The 24100-nt window shown below is 43.5% G+C and overlaps 2 protein-coding genes, 1 long non-coding RNA gene and 1 pseudogene across 4 annotated transcripts; 1 reads left to right on the top strand and 3 right to left on the bottom strand.

Annotated features, from left to right (window-relative positions):
- Nucleotides 1-1002: 1002 nt before the first annotated feature.
- LOC139196313 (uncharacterized) lies at nucleotides 1003-3990 on the bottom strand. Of its 2 annotated transcripts, none has more exons than XM_070822009.1 (5): nucleotides 3323-3990; nucleotides 2539-3179; nucleotides 2360-2444; nucleotides 1642-2280; nucleotides 1003-1556 (listed from the first exon to the last, which is right to left on the bottom strand). In XM_070822009.1, the coding sequence occupies exons 1-5, from the start codon at nucleotides 3974-3976 to the stop codon at nucleotides 1020-1022; spliced, it is 2556 nt and encodes an 851-aa protein (XP_070678110.1). In that variant the 5' UTR covers nucleotides 3977-3990; the 3' UTR covers nucleotides 1003-1019. The 2 variants fall into 2 exon arrangements, with proteins under 2 accessions (XP_070678110.1, XP_070678111.1); XM_070822010.1 differs by having other exon boundaries at nucleotides 1003-1526.
- Nucleotides 3991-8035: 4045 nt separating this feature from the next.
- Nucleotides 8036-9061, top strand: LOC139196315 (uncharacterized). Its single transcript, XR_011581129.1, has 3 exons — nucleotides 8036-8300; nucleotides 8384-8481; nucleotides 8657-9061. It is a non-coding gene; the product is annotated as an uncharacterized lncRNA (long non-coding RNA).
- A 7376-nt stretch (nucleotides 9062-16437) lies between these two features.
- On the bottom strand, nucleotides 16438-17765 carry LOC139195709 (disease resistance protein RUN1-like; annotated as a pseudogene).
- On the bottom strand, nucleotides 17546-18889 carry LOC139196314 (disease resistance protein Roq1-like). The gene is made up of 2 exons (XM_070822011.1): nucleotides 18792-18889; nucleotides 17546-18567 (listed from the first exon to the last, which is right to left on the bottom strand). Exon 2 carries the CDS (start codon nucleotides 18489-18491, stop codon nucleotides 17766-17768), a length of 726 nt encoding a protein of 241 aa, XP_070678112.1. The 5' UTR covers nucleotides 18492-18567; nucleotides 18792-18889; the 3' UTR covers nucleotides 17546-17765.
- Between the last annotated feature and the right edge of the window lie 5211 nt (nucleotides 18890-24100).

The raw sequence follows: 24100 nt of genomic DNA, 5'->3' as shown, positions 1-24100 counted from the left end.
AGTGGCATCGTCTCGTCTATATATCTAAAGACCTCCCTCCCTCCATGGAGAATTCTTTAAGACTTTGACGTCGACTTTGAACAGGATGAAAGATTTAAATTCTACATTTTATATGTTCACTCTAATCAATTGATATCAGTTTACTCTGCTGCTAGAGATTTTGGTATATCATATATTTTGCTGCGTTAAAACAAACACTTATTTGGGTTGTTTGACTGCAGTTAAAACATAACATCAACCCTAGGAGACTCCAAAATTTTAGCCCAAATTCTACACACAAAATGTGGCAAGGTTTCCACACAAATCCACTCCACTATTCAAGTTATTTGGCAGTTATTGAAACAAATTCACCATGTCTAATTTCAACGTACTTATAACAATAACCGCTGATGGCTTTGCAAACCTTGAACATAAACTAACCATAGCAAATATCAACCCATGTCTCATCTGATGACACAGCACTCACATCAAACTCTTGTTCCTAATTGCTTCCTGTCAATGCATATACTTCCGTTGACAACTTCATTGTCGAATTTTTCTGGGTGCAACAAGTAAAAGGTCAATTACAACACGTTTGCCATCGTCCTTGGCAAGGGACCAGTAAGCTCTCCTAATCTTTAGGCCCCGTTTGGGATTGAGGTGATTTTAAAAAAAGTCACTGTGACAAAAAGCTGAGGGTCATTTTTGTGTTTGGTAAACTGAAAAAAAAGGGCTTATTTTGGAAGCTGCTGTGAAAATAAGCTGAAAATCAAAGGAAAAGCTGAAGCTGCTATTTGTTGCTTTGAAAAAAAGCCAGTTTTTTCAAAGCACACGGAGCTACAGTGCTCCTTTAATGAAAAGACACACTATCATCCTGCTTTTTTTTCCAAAAGCACTTTCACAAAAAAGTTTACCAAACACTCTACTGGCTTTATTTCACAGCCGCTTATTCTCACAGCACAACCGCTTATTCTCACAGCAGCTTTTTTTCAAAGCACAGCAATACCAAACCAGCCCTTAATCGTGTCCTGTTGGTACTACTATTTACCATATTCTGCAGCTTCCTTGCAATGGTCGCAGTTTGCAGATAACTCGCTGATGGTCAATGTTTGTACAAGCTCTTCAACATCCTCCTTGAATACTAGACGAATGGCACATTCATGCAGTCCTAAGCCCGGGCCATTAGACCCAAAAGTTGCACCGACTAGATTCAATTGATTCCACGATTCAGGAAATAGAGCACGCGGTATATAGACAAACCAAATCAAATCATGCGCATGCAACCACATGTCTTTATCTGTATCGAATGTAAAACGGAGCTTATTGTCACGATCAACCTGAGTGTTCAGATCACAAATGAGCTCACGAGCGAACTCTGAATCCGGAGTGTCATTGATGATGTTTGGATGTTCATGGATCGATGAAGAAACAGATAGAGCAATCCCTAACCAATTACCATCATCGTATAAATTTTGAGGCACTTCGATTTGTGCAGAGTCGCCTTTATTTGGATTCAAGAACCACTTCGGAAATTCAATTCCAGCAAGCTTCAATGCAAAGTGATCGTCAGACCAGACCTGTAGAGAGAATTTCTAAATGTGAGAGAGAGAGAGAGAGAGAGAGAGAGAGAGAGAGAGAGAGAGAGAGATAAGAGAGACATACCCAGTTTCTGATATTTTGAGAGATCAACTGGAACTTTCTTTCGTGTGGAGTACTGTGATCGCATTCTTGGGGACTATGTTTTTCCTCTGTGAGGACTTTGTGACGTTGCTCCAGAATTAAGTTTATCCAATGTTTTACCACCAATTCATTATAATATCCAAGGAGGGTGTCTGAACTGCCTAATATACACTGTATGATTGTCTGGACAAATCCTTGTAAATCTTGCTTGTACAAAATCCGGAGCCCACAGATCTTAACCTTTAAAGCAGGTCTATGGGTAATAAAGGAAAGGCAGATTTTCCTTGATGATGTTTGAGTGAACAGTTCGGGAATCATTGCTCGTGGAATGTAAACAATTAAAAGGTGATGCTTATCAGATATCACGGACTCAAAGTTTAGGGACAGATTCATATAATGTTTACCCATTTCGAGTCGACAAGAACCATGATACTGATCCTCCTTTACGATGTGCTGGTGTTCCACTGCAAGTGATACGCATAGAGAAAACCCCATCCACTTCTTACTCTTGTGCAGATTCTGAGGCAACTTGATCGTCACAGAAGTCCCAACTTCAGTGTTGAACCACGCTGGGGATCCACTTAAAGAAAAATCATAGTTTTGGTACCTATGGTTTAGTCCCTGGAGAATGCAGAAATAATGTGTTGAGAGAGAGAGAGAGAGAGAGAGAGAGAGAGAGAGAGAGAGAGAGAGGAGAGACCTCCAGGTATCTTGGAAGAACAGACTCAATGTTCCTTCTCAACAGAACTGTGGAACCTTCTTCACAAGTTGGAAGAAATTTCTCCCTGTATATATCAAAGAACTCCAACGTTAAATGAAGGATGAAGTTTTAAATTTTTAACGCAGCTAATAATGTAGTTTTCAGAAATTAAACTCTACCATCTCAAAATGTCATTCTCTAGATTAAACCATCCAAGCTCTGATGTAGCTTTACCAACTTCATTCAAATTGGAGGGCTTAGAAGGGATTATTTGTTGACTTTGTTTGGACAGCACAGACATTTGTTGTTGTAGCTGCTGCCGCCCTCCAATACCAAAACTATGTGGTATGAATGTTTGGATAAGCTTTTCAACATCTTCCTCATAAATTAGATGAATCCCACATTTCTGGACCTCCATGCATGGGTTGTTGGTTTCAAATACAGACCCAATCACAAAAGATTCATTTAACATCCTTGGAAAGCACACACAAGGTACATAGAAAGCACAAAGTAACTCAGAATTTGATTCAACTGAGTTGAGATGTCTCCAGTCAAGGAGGAATGGTTCCAGTTGAAATTCCTCAGTTTCTACTCTGCATTTGTAGAAGTAATCAGAAGCACAATCCGATTCAATCTGGGAGACACCAGGTTTTTGCTTCACCAAGAAAACAATAGCAACGCCCATCCACTTCTTATCATTTTTCAAATCTGGAGGCACCGGGATCGATATGAAATCTCTGGTAGCTACGTTGTTGAACCACTTTGGAATTTCATTTTGATAATCACAAGACTTTATGGAATATGACTTATAATCGAATAGCTGTAACATAAAACAGAAAAGGATTATGATTAGTTATAGAAAAAGATAGATACTTGGTGTGCACCTAGATGCGTGTGCGTGTGTGCGCGCGCTTGTGGGTATGTGTGTGTGTGTGTGTGTGACAGAGTGAGAGAGAGAGAGACTTCAATGTCTTTTTGCAGCACTTGATTTGGCAGTGAAAGATCATGAACTGGTTTCCATTGTTGAAGTTTATCTGATTCGGGGTAAAAACTAAAGAAACTACGCCCTGGGACAGTTGATGAAGTCCACGTCCTTGTATGTTTTGGGTCTGGTGGTGATGAAGTAGAAGATTCTTGATGCTTGGATGAAACGAGGGCACTGATTGTAGTCATTCCAGAAACATCTGAGGTCCATACTTTGAATTGATCTGGGAAATCTATCAGTGATGTACAATCATCAGCGGGCACATGTCGAACACTTAATGGGAGCTTCTTAGGTAGTGACTGAAGCCTACTACAATTCCTCAATTTGAGAGATTCAAGCTTGGATAGCTGGCTGATGCTTTCAGGTAAGTGCACAAAGTTATTAGCACTCAAGTCTAATGTCCTTAAGGAGATTAAGGTGCCAACATCATCAGGTATTGCTCCATCTATCAGATTGCAATCACTTAAGTTTAGGCTCGTCAAAGAAGTTAAACCAGAGAAAGAAGTAGGCAACAACAAGCTCACAGGAACATTGCCCTTTCTACCCCACCACCAACAAGTAAAGAGAGAATGCCACGATTTTGAAGGTAGATCTTTACATCCTTGGAAGGATATAGTCTTTAGATTTTTCATAGCTGCAATGGATGATGTTGATGCACAAAATCAGCGAAGACTTTGGTACAACAGAAAGTATCAGGTTTTGTGACCTTCGCTTGGTTGCTTCGGTCACTAGTGAGGATAAGTACGTAAATGAATAGAGACAGAGAAGCAAACACAGGATGTACGTGGTTCACCCAGATTGGCTACGTCCACGGAGTAGAGGAGTTCTTATTAGTAGTGAAGGGCTTACACAAGTACAAAGGATCAAGCTCTCAATTTAGTGAGTTCTTGTGAATGATTTAACACAAATGGCATTAGCCAATATTGTGGGGGAATGACCCCTATTTATAGAAAAACTTGTAGCTTTGTCACATTGACATGTGTCATGTTGTGATTGGTTCTTGATGTCGACACGTGCTGCGCTCTGATTGGCTTCTAATCTTGACACGTGTCGAGTAGTGATTGGCCTCCTGGTCGGAGGGGAACTCTTCTGGGTCCTTGACAGTATAGCGTTGGCCGGTGCTCGGTAGTTTCGGGATTGGTCAAGTATGGTACAAACAGTGCTCCCCTAAGTTCCCGAGTGAGGGAAACTCCTCGGTTGGGGACTTGCAAGATCCAATCCCTTGAGTAATCACGAAACTTCTAAGTACCGAAGTGTGGTCTGATCTTCATCTGCCCTTCTCTGGAAGTACCTTTCCTCCATCCGGGAATGGTGTATTTAGCTGATGTTGACGCACAAGGTAATGTATCAATTTCACTTGAAGCTTAGTTGTAGTTTCGGGCTTAGTCAAGTGTGATACAAACCCTATAGTAGGAGTCCCCCAAGTCGCCGAGCTAGGAGATCTGCCGAAAGAGGTGACAGACAAGGTAAGCAGTCAAACTTCCAAGTAAGCAACCCAGGATCAGAGGTTTGACTTCGGCTTCCGGTTGATTGTTCTTCTTCTCGTTGTCTCTCATTCAACTGTCAGGATAAGGAGAAGCAAATGGATAAGAGATGATATGAGATACTTTTGCTTTTGAAGAAGTAACTTTCCACAGGCTTATTCTTGAACTGTGCTGGAGGGTTTTCTGGTGCCCTTCAGAGTATAAGGCCGACTCAAAAATTTGAGGGTCAAAACAAGTCCATCAAATCTAGAGTACGTTCGACCTTGATGATATGGGATACTTTTGCTGTTGACGGCATAATGAATGTGGTATGGAAAGGTGTCGTGCTGTAGTGATCTGTTTCAGCCCACCGTTGAACCTTCTGCTTCAATCTTTTGCATGGCAGAAGTGGTGTGCAACCTTTGCATTTAAATGGTCCTTCAGAACATTCCTTCATAGTGACTCATCCACGCTTGGCAGCTTCAGTGTAAAGAGCCAATATCTGATCAACTGTCATGAGGTATTTGCCGGTGGAATTCGTGACCTTGACAGCAGTTGAGGATGAGTACTCGAGAGCAATGCTAAGTAAGCAACCAGGCAAAGGCTCCAGGCAGTCAGTTCCAAATTGGAGGTTTGATTTCAGGTTTCGACTGACTGCTCTCTTTCTCCTTGTCCTGCAGGTGTGGACAAGGACAAAGACAAAGACAGGGAGAAAGCATGATATGGGATACTCTTGCTTTCGACCCTGATGATATGAGATACTCTTGTTCTTGGTGTGGCTTATTTGCTGAGGTATTATCGGGGGGAAATAAAGCTGAGTATTTCGAGAGGTTATGTTGAGGGTGCCTTTTCGAATGCGAGAAAGGGTTGAGCATTTTTGCAGGTTTGCCTGTCCGTTGAGGAGGGAGGTCAATGTATATAGGGATTTCCCAATAACAAGTAGTAATGTTATTCCTTTACCCTTCTTGGTCACAGCAATGTAGTGGGAGCTGCCAGCTTCACGTGTTTTAATTTTGTCAGAGCACTTTGAAAAAGTGGTATGTGGTATCTGGAAAGCTGATATTACGTGTGAAGATTACAGACAAGCTTTATCTAAGGAAATCCGGCTCTCGAAGTTCTGAGAGTTGTGCCTCTTCGGTTTTCGAACAAGCAATCCCGTCGAGGATCTGACTCTCGAGATTCGGAAAGCGGTGCTACTCCGGTTTTTGAGAAAGTAATTATGTTGGGAGTCTTTTCTCGAATGTGAGTAAAGGTTGGACGTTCTTGCCAACCTGTCTTGCCGCAAAACACGGAGGTCGACACACATAGGGACTTTCCAGTTGTCAAGCAGTGGTGCTGTTCCTTTACCCTTATGGGTAATAGTAGGGTAGCTGGAACTTCGAAATTCTCGTGCCTAAACTTTGTCAGAGATCTTTGACAAAGTTATATGTGGTACCCGAGGAGTTGATGGTGCATATGGAGAGCGGTGATTGAACAGTAAGATTCACGTGCTTTCTACTTCACCAGAAATCTTCGACAGATTGCCCGTAATTTCCGCAAAGCTGAGTGTGCATGTGACAGGTGCTGACGAGGCTGAAAAAGCAGGTGCTTCTTCGATTTCTGAGATCGGCCCTCGTGGTCTCTGAGCAGCCCAGCTTTTGAGAAAGCAAACGCCTCTTCGATTTCTGAGATCGGCCCTCGTGGTCTCTGAGCAGCCCAGCTTTTGAGAAAGCAAACACCTCTTCGATTTCTGAGATCGGCCCTCGTGGTCTCTGAGCAGCCCAGCTTTTGAGAAAGCAAACGCCTCTTTGATTTCTGAAGCTCCGTCGAGTGCAGATTTTTATAGAGGCTGGCATTAAGTTCCACAGCACACTTGAATCTCTACCAGTAGAAGCTCATTTCTTGCACTTCTAAGATCTTGATTTGTCTGACCTCTTCCTTCTTCAACACATTTGAAAATGTCTGGACCCTCCGACCGTCGTTTTGACTTGAACCTTGGAGAAGAGACAGCCACGCCTTCTCCAGACAACATATGGCGCCCATCCTTCATATCCCCTACTGGTCCTCTTACCGTTGGGGATTCTGTGATGAAGAATGATATGACCGCTGCAGTGGTGGCCAGGAACCTTCTCACTTCCAAAGATAACAGACTACTTTCCAAACGGTCTGATGAGTTGGCTGTTAAGGACTCTCTGGCTCTTAGTGTTCAGTGTGCAGGTTCTGTGTCTAATATGGCCCAACGCCTATTTGCTAGAACCCACCAAGTTGAATCATTGGCTGCTGAAGTGATGAGTCTCAAACATGAGATTAGAGGGCTCAAGCATGAGAATAAGCAGTTGCACCGGCTCGCCCATGACTATGCTACAAACATGAAGAGGAAGCTTGACCAGATGAAGGAATCTGATGGTAAGGTTTTACTTGATCATCAGCGGTTTGTGGGTTTGTTCCAAAGGCATTTATTGCCTTCGTCTTCTAGGGTTGTACCTGGTAATGAAGCTTCAAATGATGAACCTCCAATGCCTCCTCCTTCTGGGGTTTTGTCAAGTACTGAGGCTCCGGATAACCACCCTCCGGTGCTTTCTCTTTCTGGGGCTCTACCGACTGCTGAGACTTCCCCTAAGCAACCTTTGTGAAGGCTCCCTTTTGTTTGTTTATTTTGACTCATGTATATGTACATATTTGTGGCTTATCAAAAATATTAATAAATAAGCTTTACTTCATTTCAACATATTGTGTTAAATACACCAAAGCCTTCTTCATAAAGTTCTTTGAATTTTTGCTTTTGTTGAAACCTGTATTGTTGAAGCTTTGTGAGTGAAGCATGTAGTTTGAGGTAGTGTTCCCTTAATTTCCCGAGTGAGGAAAACTTCTCGGTTGGAGACTTGAAAAATCCAAGTCACTGAGTGGTTGTGAGACTGCCGAGTATCAAGGTGCAGTAGCATATGGTGGGAGTCCCCCAAGTCTTCAGGCGAAGAGAGTTGCCGAATGAGGTGTCTCGCGTGTTACTAATTTGTCAAAGTAACGAATCCTTGTTTCGATGTCACACATTCGTATATGCTTTATCTAAAAATATTTCCAGCTTTTGTGTGTTTGATGCTGCATGCTATTGACTAGACAAGATCAAGTGCAATTAGTAGCTTTTCTCTCTTTTTCATCTTTTCTTTGGTGGAATTGCTTTTCGTTTCCACTAATCAGCCTGAGTGGATGCAAGATAACACCTTTCTCTATAGCTCAGATTGCAAAGTCGTCTTCATGAAAGTTTTTCCTTATCTTGTGAACTACAACATATCCAAATTTGAGATCCATCGGAGTAGTACAACTTCAGAAATTCAAGTATGATGAGTAACTGTTCATCAATGTTCTGTTAATCCGTCAGACTTGTTGTGAGCTTCGAAACTCCATTTTCTCTTGTTCAGATCAACATACTTTCTTCATCGAAGTTGTTCCTTAACTTGTGAGTTACAACATATCCAAATTTGAGGTCCCTCGGAGCAGTATAACTCCAGAAATCCAGGTATGATGAGTGACTGTTTATCATTTGTCTGTCAACCCGTCAGATTTGTTGTGAGCTTTGAAACTCTATTTTCTCTTGCTCAGATCAGCATGCTTTCTTCATTGAAGTTGTTCCTCAGCTTGTGAACTACAACATATCCAAATTTGAGATCCCTCGGAGCAGTATAACTCCAGAAATCCAGGTATGATGAATGACTGGTTATTATTTTTCTGTCAACCCGTCAGATTTGTTGTGAGCTTCGAAACTCCATTTTCTCTTGTTCAGATCGGTATGCTTTCTTCATTGAAGTTGTTCCTCATCGACTCTTTCATAACATATCAAAAATTCAGGATGAACTAACGGTTAAATATTTCCAGATCTTCGAAACATCACAACAGCTTCGAAATCTGCAAGAAGCCGACTATCATGTTTGGAGCTTCAACACTGTAATTTCCGTCGCTCAAACAGAAATGGTTCCTTCTTGAAAGTTGTTCATATGCTCAAGAACTATAGGGTGTCTAAAATTCAGCTCCATTGGAGAAGAGCAGAGGTTGCAGAAATTTGATAGATGAAAGGAGGCGGAAGAGGGAGAGAGAGAAAAAGTCTCTTGGGTTGAATTTCTATTTTGGGACAGATTCCAATTTTTGTAGCACCTTCATTATTGATGAATTGCTTGTACTTTTGTCCATTATGAAACTTGGGACTTTGGCTTGTTGTTGGATCTATTATAATATGTTTGGGAACATATATAAGTGAATAAATAAGAAGGAAAATTTTGGGCCCTTGTGGGTGTAAAACAAAAAATGTTTATGTTTACCCAAGTGTTTTTGTACAAGTTCAAGGGCATCTTGGGTTTTGTGAACAAAATTTGTTTATTTGGAGCAAGGTTTTGTGTTGAAGCTTTGTAGGTGAAGCTTTGGTGTTGAAGCTTTCTAGGTGAAGCTTTGATGATGAAGCTTTGTAGATGAAGCTTTGTAGATGAAGCTTTCTAGGTGAAGCTTTGATGGTGAAGCTTTGATGGTGAAAGTATGTAGAGGGAGCTTTCTAGGTGAAGCTTTTTTAGGTGAAGCTTTGTAGGTGAAGCTTTTTGAAGTGAAGCTTTTCGGGTGAAGTTTTTTTTTTGGGTGAAGCTTTGTGGGTGAAGCTTTTTAGGTGAAGCTTTGTGGGTGAAGCTTTGGAGGTGAAGCTTTTCGGGTGAAGCTTTTTGGGTGAAGCTTTTTAGGTGAAGCTTTGTGGGTGAAGCTTTGGAGGTGAAGCTTTTCGGGTGAAGCTTTTTGGATGAAGCTGTTTTTTTTTTTTTTTTTTTTTTTTTTTTTTTTTTTGGCGCTTGACACGGTCTTCATTTGCTTGTTTTGTAGTGACTGTGGAAGACGGATTGCTTTCTGATTGAGAAGGGTTCCGGCATCGCTTGCTATGAATGTAAAAGAGTGAGGGCTGAGTTGGCTAAATTACCTCTTTATTGAATTCATTGCCAAATGGCCTTCATTACATAGGATGCCGAACGGCTATAGCTCAACACTTGTACATCGTGAGTCTATTTGTAGTAGTACTTCAAGTGATCAGCGTTCCATGGATGACCAAGGGTCTTGCCATCGGAGCTTCTAAGTGTGTAAGAGCCAGGGCGACTGATGCCAATGACTTCATACGGTCCATCCCAGTTTGGACTAAGTGTGCCTTCACTCGGGACTCTGTCGCAGAGTAATCTTTTCTTTAAGACCCAGTCTCCTATTTTGAAAGAACGAGGCTTGACCCTAGAGTCATAATAGTTGGAGATGCGCTGCTTGTAGGCGACATTCCTCAAGTGAGCTTGGTTTCTGTGTTCCTCGACTAAATCCAAGTTGAGGGTGAGTTGTTTGTCATTTTCACTTTGAATGTAGTTCTGGACTCGGAATGTTGCTTGCTCGAGCTCAACAGGGACAACCGCCTCTGTGCCAAAGGCAAGTGAGAATGGAGTTTCTCTTGTTGAAGTCCGATATGAAGTGCGATATGACCAAAGAACTTGGGGTACAAATTCTGGCCAACAACCTTTAGCTTTGTCCAAGCTGGTTTTCAAAGTGCGCTTGATTATTTTGTTGATGGCCTCAACTTGTCCATTAGACTGGGGATGAGCTGGAGAGGCAAAGCATAAGTTGATGTTGAACTTAGAGCAGAACAACCTGAACCTCTTGTTGTCAAACTGTCGCCCATTGTCAGTGACTATCGCATTGGGAATGCCGAATCTACAAAGGATGTTCTTCCACACGAAGTCTTCTATCTTTGCCTCAGTAATGGTTGCCAAGGGTTCTACTTCGGCCCACTTTGTGAAGTAGTCCACTGCAACGACTGCGTAACAGACTTTGCCCTTCCCTGCCGGCATTGGGCCGATCAAATCAAGTCCCCACTGGGCGAAGGGCCAAGGGCTGATCATAGGAGTAAGAGGCTCTGGAGGGGAATGAGGAATAGCCGCATATCGTTGACATTTGTCACATGAGCGGGATACTTTGATGGCATCCTGGTGGAGTGTTGGCCAGTAATATCCTTGGCGAAAAGTCTTGTGTGCTAGGGACCGAGATCCAGCATGATCTCCACAGACTCCCTCATGTATTTCCCGAAGGACGATTTCCGCCTCGGCAGGCGTAAGACACCTTAAGTATGGCAGGCTAAAACCTCGCTTATAGAGTTGATCATTGATGATCAGGTAGCGGGTAGACTTGTATCGAATTTGCTTAGCCTGGACTTTATCATTTGGGAGGGTGCCATGAGCAAGGAAATTATAGATCGGGGTGATCCAACTATCCCCCTGTTGTAAGTTGCATACTTCTGCGGCCATGGTGCTTGGTGTTGCCAACAGTTCGACATGAATTTTTCTTCCAATCTTGTCTTCCACAGCCGAGGCGAGGCGAGCCAGGGCGTCTGCATGACTGTTTGCCGCTCGAGGAACTTGGGTGATCTGGTAGTGGAAGTGCTTGAGCAAAAGTTGTGTTTGCACAAGATATGCTGCCATGGAGCTGTCCTTAGCATCAAAGTTGTTGGTAACCTGGTTGACCACCAATTGGGAGTCACTGAAAATATCAATTTGTTTAACCCCGAGGTGTTTGGCCAAACGTAATCCTGCTAGAAGGGCTTCATACTCGGCCTCATTATTTGATGCCTTGAATTTGAAACGAAGAGCATACTCCATTGCTACTTTGTCGGGTGTAGTCAAGACTAGTCCCGCTCCACAGCCCTGTTGGTTGGATGAGCCATCAACATACAGACTCCATGCTGGGGTTGTTGGTTCTATCTTCTGAGCTTCCGGGGGTAATGAAGCCACTGCTTCAGGTGTAGAAGCAATGTCAACCGGATATGTGAAGTCGGCAATGAAGTCTGCCACTGCTTGGCCCTTCTCAGCTGGCTTTGGTTGGTAGGAGATGTCAAACTCACCCAACGCTATTGCCCATTTGATCATTCGCCCTGAAGTGTCAGGACTTTGGAGTATCTGTCGAAGAGGATAATTGGTAAGCACGATGATGGAGTGCGCTTGGAAGTAAGGGCGGAGTTTTCGAGCAGACATGACCAATGCCAGAGCCAATTTCTCAATGTTAGAGTACCGTGTCTCCGCATCTTGTAAGGCTTTGCTAGCGTAGTAGACAGGTCGCTCAATATTCCCATCCTTTCGAATGAGAACGGAACTTACGGCTGAAGCTGATACCGATAGGTAGATAATGAGAATGTCTCCTACCTCGGGCTTGGAGAGTAGAGGGGCTTTACTCATGTACTCCTTGAGGTTTTTGAATGCCTCGGCACATTCATCAGTCCATGTAATGTACTTCCTACTTCCCTTAAGTGCTTTAAAAAAGGGAGCACATTTGTCTGTGGCCTTAGAAATGAACCTGGTTAAGGCTGCCACCTTGCCAGTAAGGCTCTGGATGTCCTTTGAAGTTACCGGTTCCTTCATGTCGAGGATTGCTTTGATCTTCTCGGGATTAGCTTCAATGCCTCGTTGGCTAATCATGAAACCTAAGAATTTGCCAGAGCCTACGCCGAAGGCACATTTGTTGGGGTTTAACCTCATTCGATACCTCTTCAAAATAGTGAAAGTTTCAGATAGGTTGGTGATGTGTTGGTCAGCATGTTTGCTCTTGACTAACATATCATCAACGTAAACTTCCATGCTCTTCCCAATCTGCTCGGCGAACATTGAGTTGACTAGTCTCTGATAAGTCGCTCCTGCATTCTTTAGGCCGAAAGGCATGACTTTATAGCAGTATAGTCCTCTGTCGGTAGTGAAGGCTGTGTGTTCTTGATCCGAAGGGTTCATGAGGATTTGGTTGTATCCTGAGTAAGCATCCATGAAGCTCAGGAGTTCACACCCGGCCGTAGAGTCTATAAGTCTGTCAATAAGAGGAAGAGGGAAGCTATCTTTCGGACACCCTTTGTTTAGGTCGGTGTAGTCAACACACATTCTCCACAAGACCTTTTGAAGCAAAAGACTTTCTTTGGTCGGATTTTTCTTAACAAGGACCACATTTGCTACCCATGTCGGGTAATTGACTTCGCGGACAAAGCCTATGCCTTTGAGTTTTTCAACTTCTGCTTTCATTGCCTCGTATCGTTCAGCGTCATAAGATCTTCGCTTCTGTCTCACCGGCTTGATCTTGGGGTCAATACTCAAACGATGACAGATGACATCGGGAGAGATGCCTGGCATGTCCTCGTATGACCAGGCGAAGACTTCAGTGTTCTCTTTCAAAAAAGATATCAATGCTAACCGAAGGGGTGGTGACAATGTGGTGCCAATCTTCACCATGCGATCTGGATAATCTCTTGAGATAGGTACCTTATCCAACTCTTCAGCAGGTTGGGCTTGCTGGGTGAAAGAGTCATCTCGAGGATCATCGGGTTGATTGTTGCTATCAGGAAGATCCAAGTTCGCTTCATCTAGGCTGGTCTTTGTGACTTGGTCATGTACAGACAGGGTTTCCTTGGGTCCGGGCAAGTGTTGTTGCTTAGCTGAAGTGTTGTAACATGATTGTGCACTAAGCTGATCTCCTCTGATGTAGCCGTTGCCATGGGGGGTTGGAAATTTCATCAACAGCATATGCGTGGACACCATAGCCTTGAGATCATTGATGCCTGTGCGCCCAAAGATGACATTGTATGCCGTTGGGCAGTCAACCACTAGGAAGTTAGTGGTAATGGTAGCCGTGTAAGGGCCTGTACCAATAGTAAAGGGTAAATGTATGCTCCCTAAGGGTTGCACGATATCACCAGAGAAGCTTATCAGAGGAGAAATCGAGCGATCGAGCAAGTGTTCAGCTACACTGAGTGCCCTGAAAGCTTCGGCAAACATGATATTGACCGAAGCCCCTGTGTCTACGAGGATTCGTCGAACATCAAAGTTGGCTATGTGAGCCTCCACGATCAATGGGTCGTTATGAGGGTAGATGATGCCTCTTTCTTCCTCAGGGTAGAAACATATCGGATCCCAGTTAGGCTTTTGATACTTCCCTCCCCTGATGTCTTCCACGTGAAACACTTGGTGACCAGGCCTCAGAATTCGTTCACTGTTTTTCATGGCCCTATTGGAAGATTCAGATATGGGTGTGCCGCCGCTTATGGAATATATGACATTCACCTGGCGTTGGTTACGGTTATCCCTTTGAGGGTGAAGGAGGAATTGATCAATTTTTCCTTCTCGTGCCAAAGCTTCAATACGATCACGGAGGATGATACATTTCTCGCTATCATGGCCGTTATGCTCATGGTAGCAACAAAACATGCCCGCGTTATTCGGGGGCGTGTAATCTGGGTGCCTCGGCTTTGGCTTTGGTATCAGGTGAGCTATGCTGGGGTAAATGGCCGCGCATGTGGCATTCAAGGGCGTGTATGTCTCATACCTTGGGGTAGGGGGTATCTTGACGCGGGTTTGACCCACTGCATTGACTGCCTGGGGGCGAGCGTTATTGTGGCGATACCCTTGGTTATCGGGATAGTGTCCCTTACTCTTTTTACTGAAATGAGAGTGGTGAGGATGGAAATCCTTCCTCTTGCCTTGAAATTGATATGTCTGTTGATTCGGCGAAGCATTATGCAAGGCATGGGGAGGTGCCACTGCTGTTTGGAAAGTCGAGGTCTTCTCATTTAGGTGAGTCTGGCTTCCACCTCCCACTTGTTGATAAAGGATGGTTGTAGGGGGTTTCTCCTGATATGTCTTTGCCTGGGCGGAGGCATGGTTATAAGCCTGCGCCATTACCTCAGAGTAAGTCTTCCAAGTATTGGCATTGATCATGTATTTAAAGAAACAATCACGTAGGCCTGCCGTGAAGGCTTTGAGGGCAGTCTTGTCGTCTGCCTCGGCACACCGGGAGTATTCATGGCTGAAGCGGCCAGCATACATACGTAATGACTCGTCTGGCTTCTGGCGGATAGTGTACAGGTCATCTGCAGAGTGCAAGCGATCGGTTTGGAAAATGTGTTGGGAAACAAATAGTTTCCTCAATTCCTCAAATGAGTCTACCGTCTCAGGTGTAAGACGACAATACCAATTTAGAGCTCCGCCAGAGAGGGTAGAGGGGAAGAGAAGACATCGCTCTTCGTCGGTGTGCATCCGGTATGCCATGGTGGACTCAAAGAGGTTAAGGTGCTCAATCGGGTCCTCTTTTCCAGTATAAAGTTGCAAGCCAAGCTTTTGCTTTGTCTTTGCTTGAAGGGGGGTGTTGAGGATCCTCATTGTAAGAGGGCCAGGCCTGGGTTGGTTCCAGTCAGGTATTTCAGCCTGACGTTCAGCCTTCAACTTGTTTACTTCCTCAATAAGTTGTAGGACAAGGGGGTCCTGAGCGGAGTTATGTGCCACTGGAGCTTTCTTTCGTAAATCTCCATCTCCTCTTGGAATTAGGAAGGTTTGATCAAGGGCATGTGATTTTTCCCTGGACTCGTTGTACTGGCTTCCAGGGTATGTCTGTCGGAACACCTCTGAGTCCCCTGTACCCTCATGTCTCTCTAGGACTTGTTGCCCCTTCCCCAAATTGGTGGCCGGCTCGGGCCGTGGCAGGGGACCGAGTCTCTCAGAAATCCTTGGGTCATTGATCTTTGAGCTTATATGGATGGAATTCTCTCGACGTTGCTTCAGGAAATCCCGACAATCGCGAAAGACGGCTTTCGATCCTTCTGCCCCTTCAGCAAAGAGGTGTCTCCCTCCACTTCTCATGGTTCGGGTCGAAGCAACTGGGTTAAGAGAAGCCTCATGTTGATTATCAAGTCGAGGGGTAATCTGTTCCCTATCAGGGATATCTATGTCGAATGCATGTGACCCTCCATGTTGGAGGGCACCCAGTTGATGGTTGACTTCCACGGGGGCAACAAGCTCGCGTGTCTGAGCTTGCCTAGCTTCGTGGAGTGTCTCGAAGAGCTTCTCATATTGCTCCTGGAGGACCTCATTCCTCATTGCTATCTTGTTGTTCTGAGCTTCCAACTCATCGACTTTAGCTTGAAGAAGAACTCGTTTTCCTTCCTTCTTTCGTTGCTTCGCACTATGTGCAAGGGGGGTGTCATTCTGTGTGCTGTGGCTTCCTTCGCTTCCCATGTTGGAGAGGGATGCCTGATCAAAAGAAAGTGTACGAATGATAGAAACCAGCTTGACACAGCTGAAGAGAGTAGGAATAAGTGTCGTTTCCCACAGACGGCGCCAGATGTTGATGCACAAAATCAGCGAAGACTTTGGTACAACAGAAAGTATCAGGTTTTGTGACCTTCGCTTGGTTGCTTCGGTCACTAGTGAGGATAAGTACGTAAATGAATAGAGACAGAGAAGCAAACACAGGATGTACGTGGTTCACCCAGATTGGCTACGTCCACGGAGTAGAAGAGTTCTTATTAGTAGTGAAGGGCTTACACAAGTACAAAGGATCAAGCTCTCAATTTAGTGAGTTCTTGTGAATGATTTAACACAAATGGCATTAGCCAATATTGTGGGGGAATGACCCCTATTTATAGAAAAACTTGTAGCTTTGTCACATTGACATGTGTCATGTTGTGATTGGTTCTTGATGTCGACACGTGCTGCGCTCTGATTGGCTTCTAATCTTGACACGTGTCGAGTAGTGATTGGCCTCCTGGTCGGAGGGGAACTCTTCTGGGTCCTTGACAGTATAGCGTTGGCCGGTGCTCGGTAGTTTCGGGATTGGTCAAGTATGGTACAAACAGATGATGATTCTCTTATAGCAGTTCCACTTATATCAAGCTCCTCAAGATATTCCACACAATTCAAATCCTCAGGTATGTCATCAAGTTCTGAGCAACCTGTTAGAATGAGAGTTTTCAGAGACGTCAAATACTGAATGGTACTCGGAAGACGGAAAAGGTTTTTGCAGCCTCCCAAATTCATCAATGTAAGACCAGTCAAACGTTGAATTGATGGAGGTAATTCTTCAATGGCAGTTCCATCTAGATGAAGCTCCAACAAGCTTTTCATATTTCCTTCAATTTCAGGAAACCTCTTGAGTCTTGAAGAACCAGAGAGAGTTAAAGTTTTAAGAGATTCCAAACTGATGAAAGGTGGAAGGCTTTCAATGGATTTGCAGTTTCTCATATTCAACAAGATAAGGTTTTTGAGAAATCCAAGGGATGGGTGAACCTCAACCAATCTTGTACAACCTTGAACCACCAACTTCTCAAGATTTGGAACCTCAACGAAGTTTGGGGTCGCAATCAAGTACACGGAATCACTTAGATCGATAAACTTTAGCATACTCCAGCGCTGATACAATATAAAAATTACCATAAAGTGAAATAAATAATACGTTGATATTAATATTTTTCAAAATATAAGCACGCACAAAGACATAATCTTACTTTATTTCCCCTCCAAAGTTGTTTGATACGGCTTGAATGCATGCGGAGTTCCACTAGCTTATCTGATTGAAAGTTTGATGGCAAAGAATTAAAAGGAAATGCATGCCATTCCAGCAGTTGTAACTCATTAGAAAGGTATCTGATGGACCCAGGAAAGTACACATTACTAATTTTTAACAATCTTAGCTTGCGCATCTTTGAGAACGGGTCAACATTTACGTGAACCACCTCTTGTTTTGGTAGATTCAAGAATATACCTTCCACAGCAAGTGTTCCCTAACAAAGAAGAAGAAGAAATTAGTTGCAGTACAAAGACACAGAAAATACAAAGATGATAGATTTGTTTTAGTAATCTTTGAATCTATATTTGTGATAATCTATTACCTCATTGTTTACAAATACATGGATGATATCCTTGGGAAGCCACAACCTGCTACGTTTGCCTGGCTCTTCACTTCATTCAAGACGAACAATCTCCCATCCTAATTCTTGTATCAAATCATGCATCCACAATTTTCTTCCAAATAGAGTTAGTAGAGATTTTTCCATGAGAACTGCTATATCAATGTCTGGACGATAGCCACAACTACTTTCCAGTATTCTTGTAACACGATCTTTGTCCTCCCCTTTAAAGAAACATGCAATGTCCAAAAATACTTTTTTTTCTACGTCTTGTCAAGCATCAAAACTTACTTTAAGCACATCAGTAATTCTTCTGTCAGGATTTTCTGTAAGTCTACCCAAAGCACTTGACCATACTTCTACGCTTCTACCAAAGAGGAATGAACCAAAAACTTCAATAGCTAATGGGAGGCCATTAGCGTATTCCACAACATTCTTTGATAGCTCGAGAAAGTCTTCTCCAACCTGGTCTTTCTTGAATGCTTTCCGACAAAAGAGCTGAAGAGCTTCAGCATCAGTTAACGGCTTAACCTTATACATTTTATCCACTCCATATGTGCGTAGCAAGTGCTCATCCCTTGATGTTATAATGATCCTACTCCCCGAACCAAACCAACTATGACCACACAATGCTTCCAATTGTTCTAATTGATCCACATCATCAAGAATGATAAGAACCATTCTAGCACGCAGTCTCTGTCTTATCTTACTGATCCGCATATGGATATTATGTACATCTACACTACTCTCGAACAGGATATCTGAAAGAAGTTGCTTTTGTAAATGGACTAGACCTTGTTTCTCAGTTACCTCTCTAACATTGGCAAGAAAGCTGTAAGCATCAAACTGAGAACGTATCCTATCAAAAACTACTTCTGCAATGGTTGTCTTACCCATGCCCCCCATCCCCCAAATCCCTAACATGCATACATTGTTCAACCCCATGTCTAAGCAAGAAATCACTTCGTTTACACGTGAATCCATCCCAACTAAATCCATATGTATACTTGAAATTGTTTTATTTACCTTAGTGAAAATATATCTCACAATATCTTCAATAACTTTCGACTCATATCTGAAAAAACAAACAAACAACAAACAACAAATAAATAATCCTCTCATAGAAGTTTTGTCAGCACCACTCAACCAAATAGAAAGATAACGAAATGTTAAATTTTGTATGTTCTTCCTTCTTTGTTTCAAAAACAAAAAGAAAAAGCTCTTCGGTACCTCTTCTGCACTAAAACGAAAACAAAAGAATTAAATTTTACGGTGCTACAAGGAGAATAGTAACCTTACCCATCTTGTAAATGCCATCCATAGAGATCAGCTACTTCAGCAATTGCATCTCTCCACTCACGCACCTTCTCTGTATTATCCTTAAAGGCTTCTTCATGCTTGGAACTCCGCCGTGTAAGTTTATCTTACATTGCCGGTCCCAAGCCCGGATAAAGGAGGAGGGGGAGGGCGTCAGGTAGTCGACAGCCGGCACTCCATGATCACGTCGAATCCTTATGAAAATGAATCCAGAACGAAATCGCGCTAAAGCTAGGGCGTCACCCGTAAGTGGCGCGCTGTGTGGCCTGAGCACAGTGATAAGTGAGCAAGGGTCGCTGTATCTCCATCGGCACCCGGATGCAGTGTTAAATGAGCAAGGGGGCTATAGAAACTTCTTTTCGAACGACTCCACTCAAAGTTGTTTGGGAGCATATGCTCCTATCAACTTTACACGGGACACACAAAAGAAGTACTTTGATCCTATTAGACGGGGAAGGGTGAAGAAGCTAGGACAGAAGGGTAGAGTTCAAGAGAGCAAAATGCGTTTAGGAACGTGGAATATAGGAACCTTGACGGGAAAATCTATGGAAGTAGTAGAAGTTATGGTGAGGAGAAGGATAAATATTATGTGCCTACAAGAAACTAAGTGGGTTGGTCGTAAGGCAAAGGATCTAGAAAACTTAGGGTTTAAACTATGGTATTCGGGCACAAATAGAACGAGAAACGGTGTTGGCATCATCGTGGACAAGACCCTGACACAAGATGTTGTAGATGTCAAGAGGGTAGGAGATAGAATCATGGCAATCAAGATTGTAATAGGACAAGAACTTATCAATGTGATTAGTGCGTACGCACCTCAAGTAGGGTTGGATACGAGTTCGAAGGAGAAATTTTGGGAAGAACTTTGAGACTTGGTGCAAGGAATTGCTCAGACGGAGAAGTTATTTATAGGAGGAGATTTAAATGGACACGTGGGCAGGGAGACAGGCAACTATGGAGGTTTTCATGGTGGCCATGGTTTTGGGGAGAGAAACGAGGATGGGGAAGCTATCTTGGATTTTGCAATGGCATATGATCTCTTCTTAGCCAACACCTTCTTTAAGAAGAGAGAAGAACATGTGATCACCTACAAGAGTGGGTCGTCAAAAACACAAATAGATTTTCTTCTAATGAGGAAAGGGGATCGTATAACTTGTAAGGATTGCAAAGTTATACCAGGAGAGAGCGTGGCTAATCAACATCGCTTGTTGGTGATGGATGTACATATCAAAAGAGTGAGAAAAAAGAACAAGACTTGGAAGTGCCCAAGGACTAGATGGTGGAATCTAAAAGAAGAAAAACAAGCCATTTTCAAAGAGAAAGTAATCACCCAGTGTGTGTGGGATAGAGAGGGGGAAGCTAACCAAATGTGGGATTCCATGGCTAGTTGTATCCGAAAAGTAGCAAAAGAGGTATTAGGAGAGTCCAAGGGCTTTGCCCCACACCAAAAGGAATCTTGGTGGTGGAATGAGGAGGTACAAGCAAAGGTGAAGGCTAAGAAGGAATGTTGTAAAGCCTTATACAAGGATAGGACCAATGAAAATGGTGAAAGGTATAGAAAAGCGAAGCAAGAGGCGAAGAAAGCTGTGAGAGAAGCTAAGTTAGCGGCTTATGACGATATGTATAAGCGACTAGATACCAAAGAAGGAGAGTTGGATATCTATAAACTAGCTAGAGCAAGGGAAAAGAAGACAAGGGACCTAAACCAAGTGAGGTGCATCAAGGATGAGGATGGAAAGGTTCTTGCTACAGAGAACGCGGTTAAAGACAGATGGAAAGGTTATTTTCATAATCTTTTCAATGAAGGACATGAAAGGAGTGCTTCTTTAGAGGAGTTGAGTAACTCAGAAGAGTGTAGAAACTACTCTTTTTATCGTAGAATCCGGAAGGAAGAAGTGGGTGTAGCTTTGAAGAAGATGAAGCATAGAAAAGCAGTAGGCCCAGACGATATACCAATCGAAGTGTGGAAAGTTTTGGGAGAGACAGGTATAACATGGCTCACTGACCTTTTCAATAGGATTTTGAAAACGAAGAAGATGCCGAATGAGTGGCGAATGAGCACTTTGGTGCCTATCTACAAGAATAAGGGCGATGTACAAAATTGCATGAACTATAGGGGTATTAAGCTAATGAGTCATACAATGAAGCTCTGGGAGAGAGTCATTGAGCATAGATTGAGGCAAGAGACACGGGTTTCGGACAACCAATTCGGGTTCATGCCAGGGCGCTCAACCATGGAGGCAATCTATCTCTTACGAAGATTGATGGAAAGATATAGAGATGGGAAAAAGGATTTACACATAGTCTTTATAGATTTGGAAAAAGTGTATGATAGGGTCCCAAGAGACATTCTTTGGAGGATTTTAGAGAAGAAAGGAGCACGAGTAGCATATATCCAAGCTATACAGGATATGTATGAAGGAGCAAAGACTGCCGTAAGAACTCATGACGGACAAACCGAAAGCTTTCCCATAACTGTAGGTTTACATCAAGGCTCATCCTTAAGTCCTTACCTTTTTGCGTTGGTAATGGATGAGTTAACAGGACATATTCAAGGTGATATTCCTTGGTGTATGCTTTTCGCAGACGATATAGTGTTGATAGATGAAACTCAGGAATGGGTAAATGCAAAGCTTAACCTTTGGAGAGAAGTGTTGGAATCTAAAGGTCTTCGCCTAAGCCGATCAAAGACAGAATATATGGAGTGCAAGTTCAGTGCAAATGGAGGCCAAAACGAGTTAGGGGTGAGGATCGGAGATCAAGAAATACCAAAGAGCGACCGTTTTCGTTACCTAGGATCTATCTTGCAAAAGAACGGAGAATTAGATGGAGATCTCAACCATAGAATACAAGCTGGATGGATGAAGTGGAAGAGTGCATCCGGCGTGTTGTGTGACCACCGTATGCCACTGAAGCTCAAGGGAAAATTTTATAGGACGGCAATAAGGCCGGCGATGCTGTATGGCACAGAATGTTGGGCGGTGAAACATCAACACGTACACAAAATGGGTGTAGCGGAGATGAGGATGCTTCGTTGGATGTGTGGGCACACGAGAAAGGATAAGATTAGGAATGAGGATATCCGGGGTAAAGTAGGAGTAGCCGAAATTGAAGGAAAGATGAGAGAAAATCGGTTACGGTGGTTTGGACATGTGCAAAGAAGGCCCACTGACGCTCCGATTAGAAGATGCGACTATGGGACAAAGGTTCAGGGCCGAAGGGGCAGAGGAAGACCTAGGAAAACTTTGGAAGAGACCCTAAGAAAAGACTTAGAGTACTTGGATCTAACGGAGGACATGACACAGGACAGAACACAATGGCGTTCGAAGATTCATATAGCAGATCCTACTCAGTGACTTGGATTTTCCAAGTCTCCAACCGAGAAGTTTTCCTCACTCGGGAAATTAAGGGAACACTACCTCAACCTATATGCTCCACTCACAAAGCTTCAACATACAAGCTTCAACAAAAGAAAATTCAAAGAACTTAGCGAAGAAGGCTTTGGTGTATTTAACACAATACGTTGAAATGAAGGAAAGCTTATTTATTGATATCCCCGATAAGTTACAAATATGTACATATACTTGAGTCAAAATAAACAAACAAGAGGGAGCCTTCACAAAGGTTGCTTAGGGGAAGTCTCAGCAGTCGGTAGAGCCCCAGAAAGAGAAGGCACCGGAGGGGGATCATTCGGAGCCTCAGTACTGGACAAAACCCTAGAAGGAGGAGGCATCAGAGGTTGATCATTTGGAGCTTCATCACGCGATACAGCCCTAGAAGACGAAGGCAATAAATGCCTTTGGAACAAACCCACAAATCTCTGATGATCAAGTAAAACCTGACCATCAGATTCCTTCATCTGGTCAAGCTTCCTCTTCATGTTTGTAGCATAGTCATGTGCGAGCCGGTGCAACTGTTTATTCTCATGCTTGAGCCCTCTAATCTCCTGTTTGAGACTCATCACTTCAGCCGCCAATGATTCAACTTGGCGGGTTCGAGCAAATAGGCGTTCGGCCATATTAGACACAGAACCTGCACACTGAACACTGAGAGCCAGAGAATCCTTAACATCCAACTCATCAGACCGTTTGGAAAGTAATCTGTTATCTTTGGGAGTGAGAAGGTTCCTGGCCACTACCGCAGCGGTCATATCATTCTTCATCACGGAATCCCCAACGGTAAGAGGACCAGTAGGGGAGACGAAGGATGGGCGCCATATGTTGTCTGGAGAAGGCGGGGCTGCCTCTTCAACAAGGTTCAAGTCAAAACGACCGTCGGAGGGGCCAGACATTTTCAAAGGTGTTGAAGAGAGAAGAGGTCGGACAAATCAAGATCTTAGAAGTGCAAGAATGGAGCTTCTATTGGTGGATATTCAAGTGTGCTTTGGAACTTAATGTCAGCCCCTATAAAAATCTGCACTCGACGAAGCTTCAGAAATCGAAGAGGCGCCTGCTCAGAAATCGAAGAGGCGTTTGCTTTCTCAAAAGCTGGGCTGCTCAGAGACCACGAGGGTCGATCTCAGAAATCGAAGAGGCGTTTGCTTTCTCAAAAGCTGGGCTGCTCAAAGACCACGAAGGCCGATCTCAGAAATCGAAGAAGCTTGCTTTATCAAAAGCTGGGCTGCTCAGAGACCACGAGGGCCGATCTCAGAAATCGAAGAGGCACCTACTTTTCCAGCCTTGTCAGCACCTGTCACACGCACACTCAGCTTTGCGGAAATTATGGACATTCTGTCGAAGATTTCTGGCGAAGTAGAAAGCACATGAATCGTACTGTTCAATCACCCACTTCCCACACGCAACAGTAGCTCATGGGTACCACAGATAACTTTGCCAAAGTTCTCTGACAAAGTTGAGACACGTGAAGCTTGCAGCTCCCACTACATCGCTCTGACCAAGAAGGGTAAAAGAATTGCAAAGAAACAACACTAACAAAGTTTAGACACATAAATTTTGAAGGTCTAGCTACCATATTATTACCCACAAGGGTAAAGGAACAGTACCACTGCTGGATAATTGGAAAGTCCCGGTGTGTCAACCTCTGTGCTTCGTGGCAAGGTAGACTAGCAAACATGCCCAACCTTTACTCACATTCGAGAAAACACTCCCAACAAGATTGCTTGCTCCAAAATCGAAGAGGCACCGCCCTCCGAATCTCGAGAGCCAGACTCCCAACATGATTACTTTCTCAAAAATTGAAGAGAAGGTAAATGAACAGTACCACTGCTGGATAATTGGAAGGTCCCTGTGTGTCAACCTCTGTGCTTCGTGGCAAGGTAGACTAGCAAACAT

Source organism: Malus domestica, chromosome 05 (assembly GCF_042453785.1).
Source record: "Malus domestica chromosome 05, GDT2T_hap1".
Taxonomy (NCBI): Eukaryota; Viridiplantae; Streptophyta; class Magnoliopsida; order Rosales; family Rosaceae; genus Malus; species Malus domestica.
The sequence above is the reverse complement of the archived record's forward strand: the minus strand, read 5'-3'. Positions and strand labels throughout refer to the sequence as shown.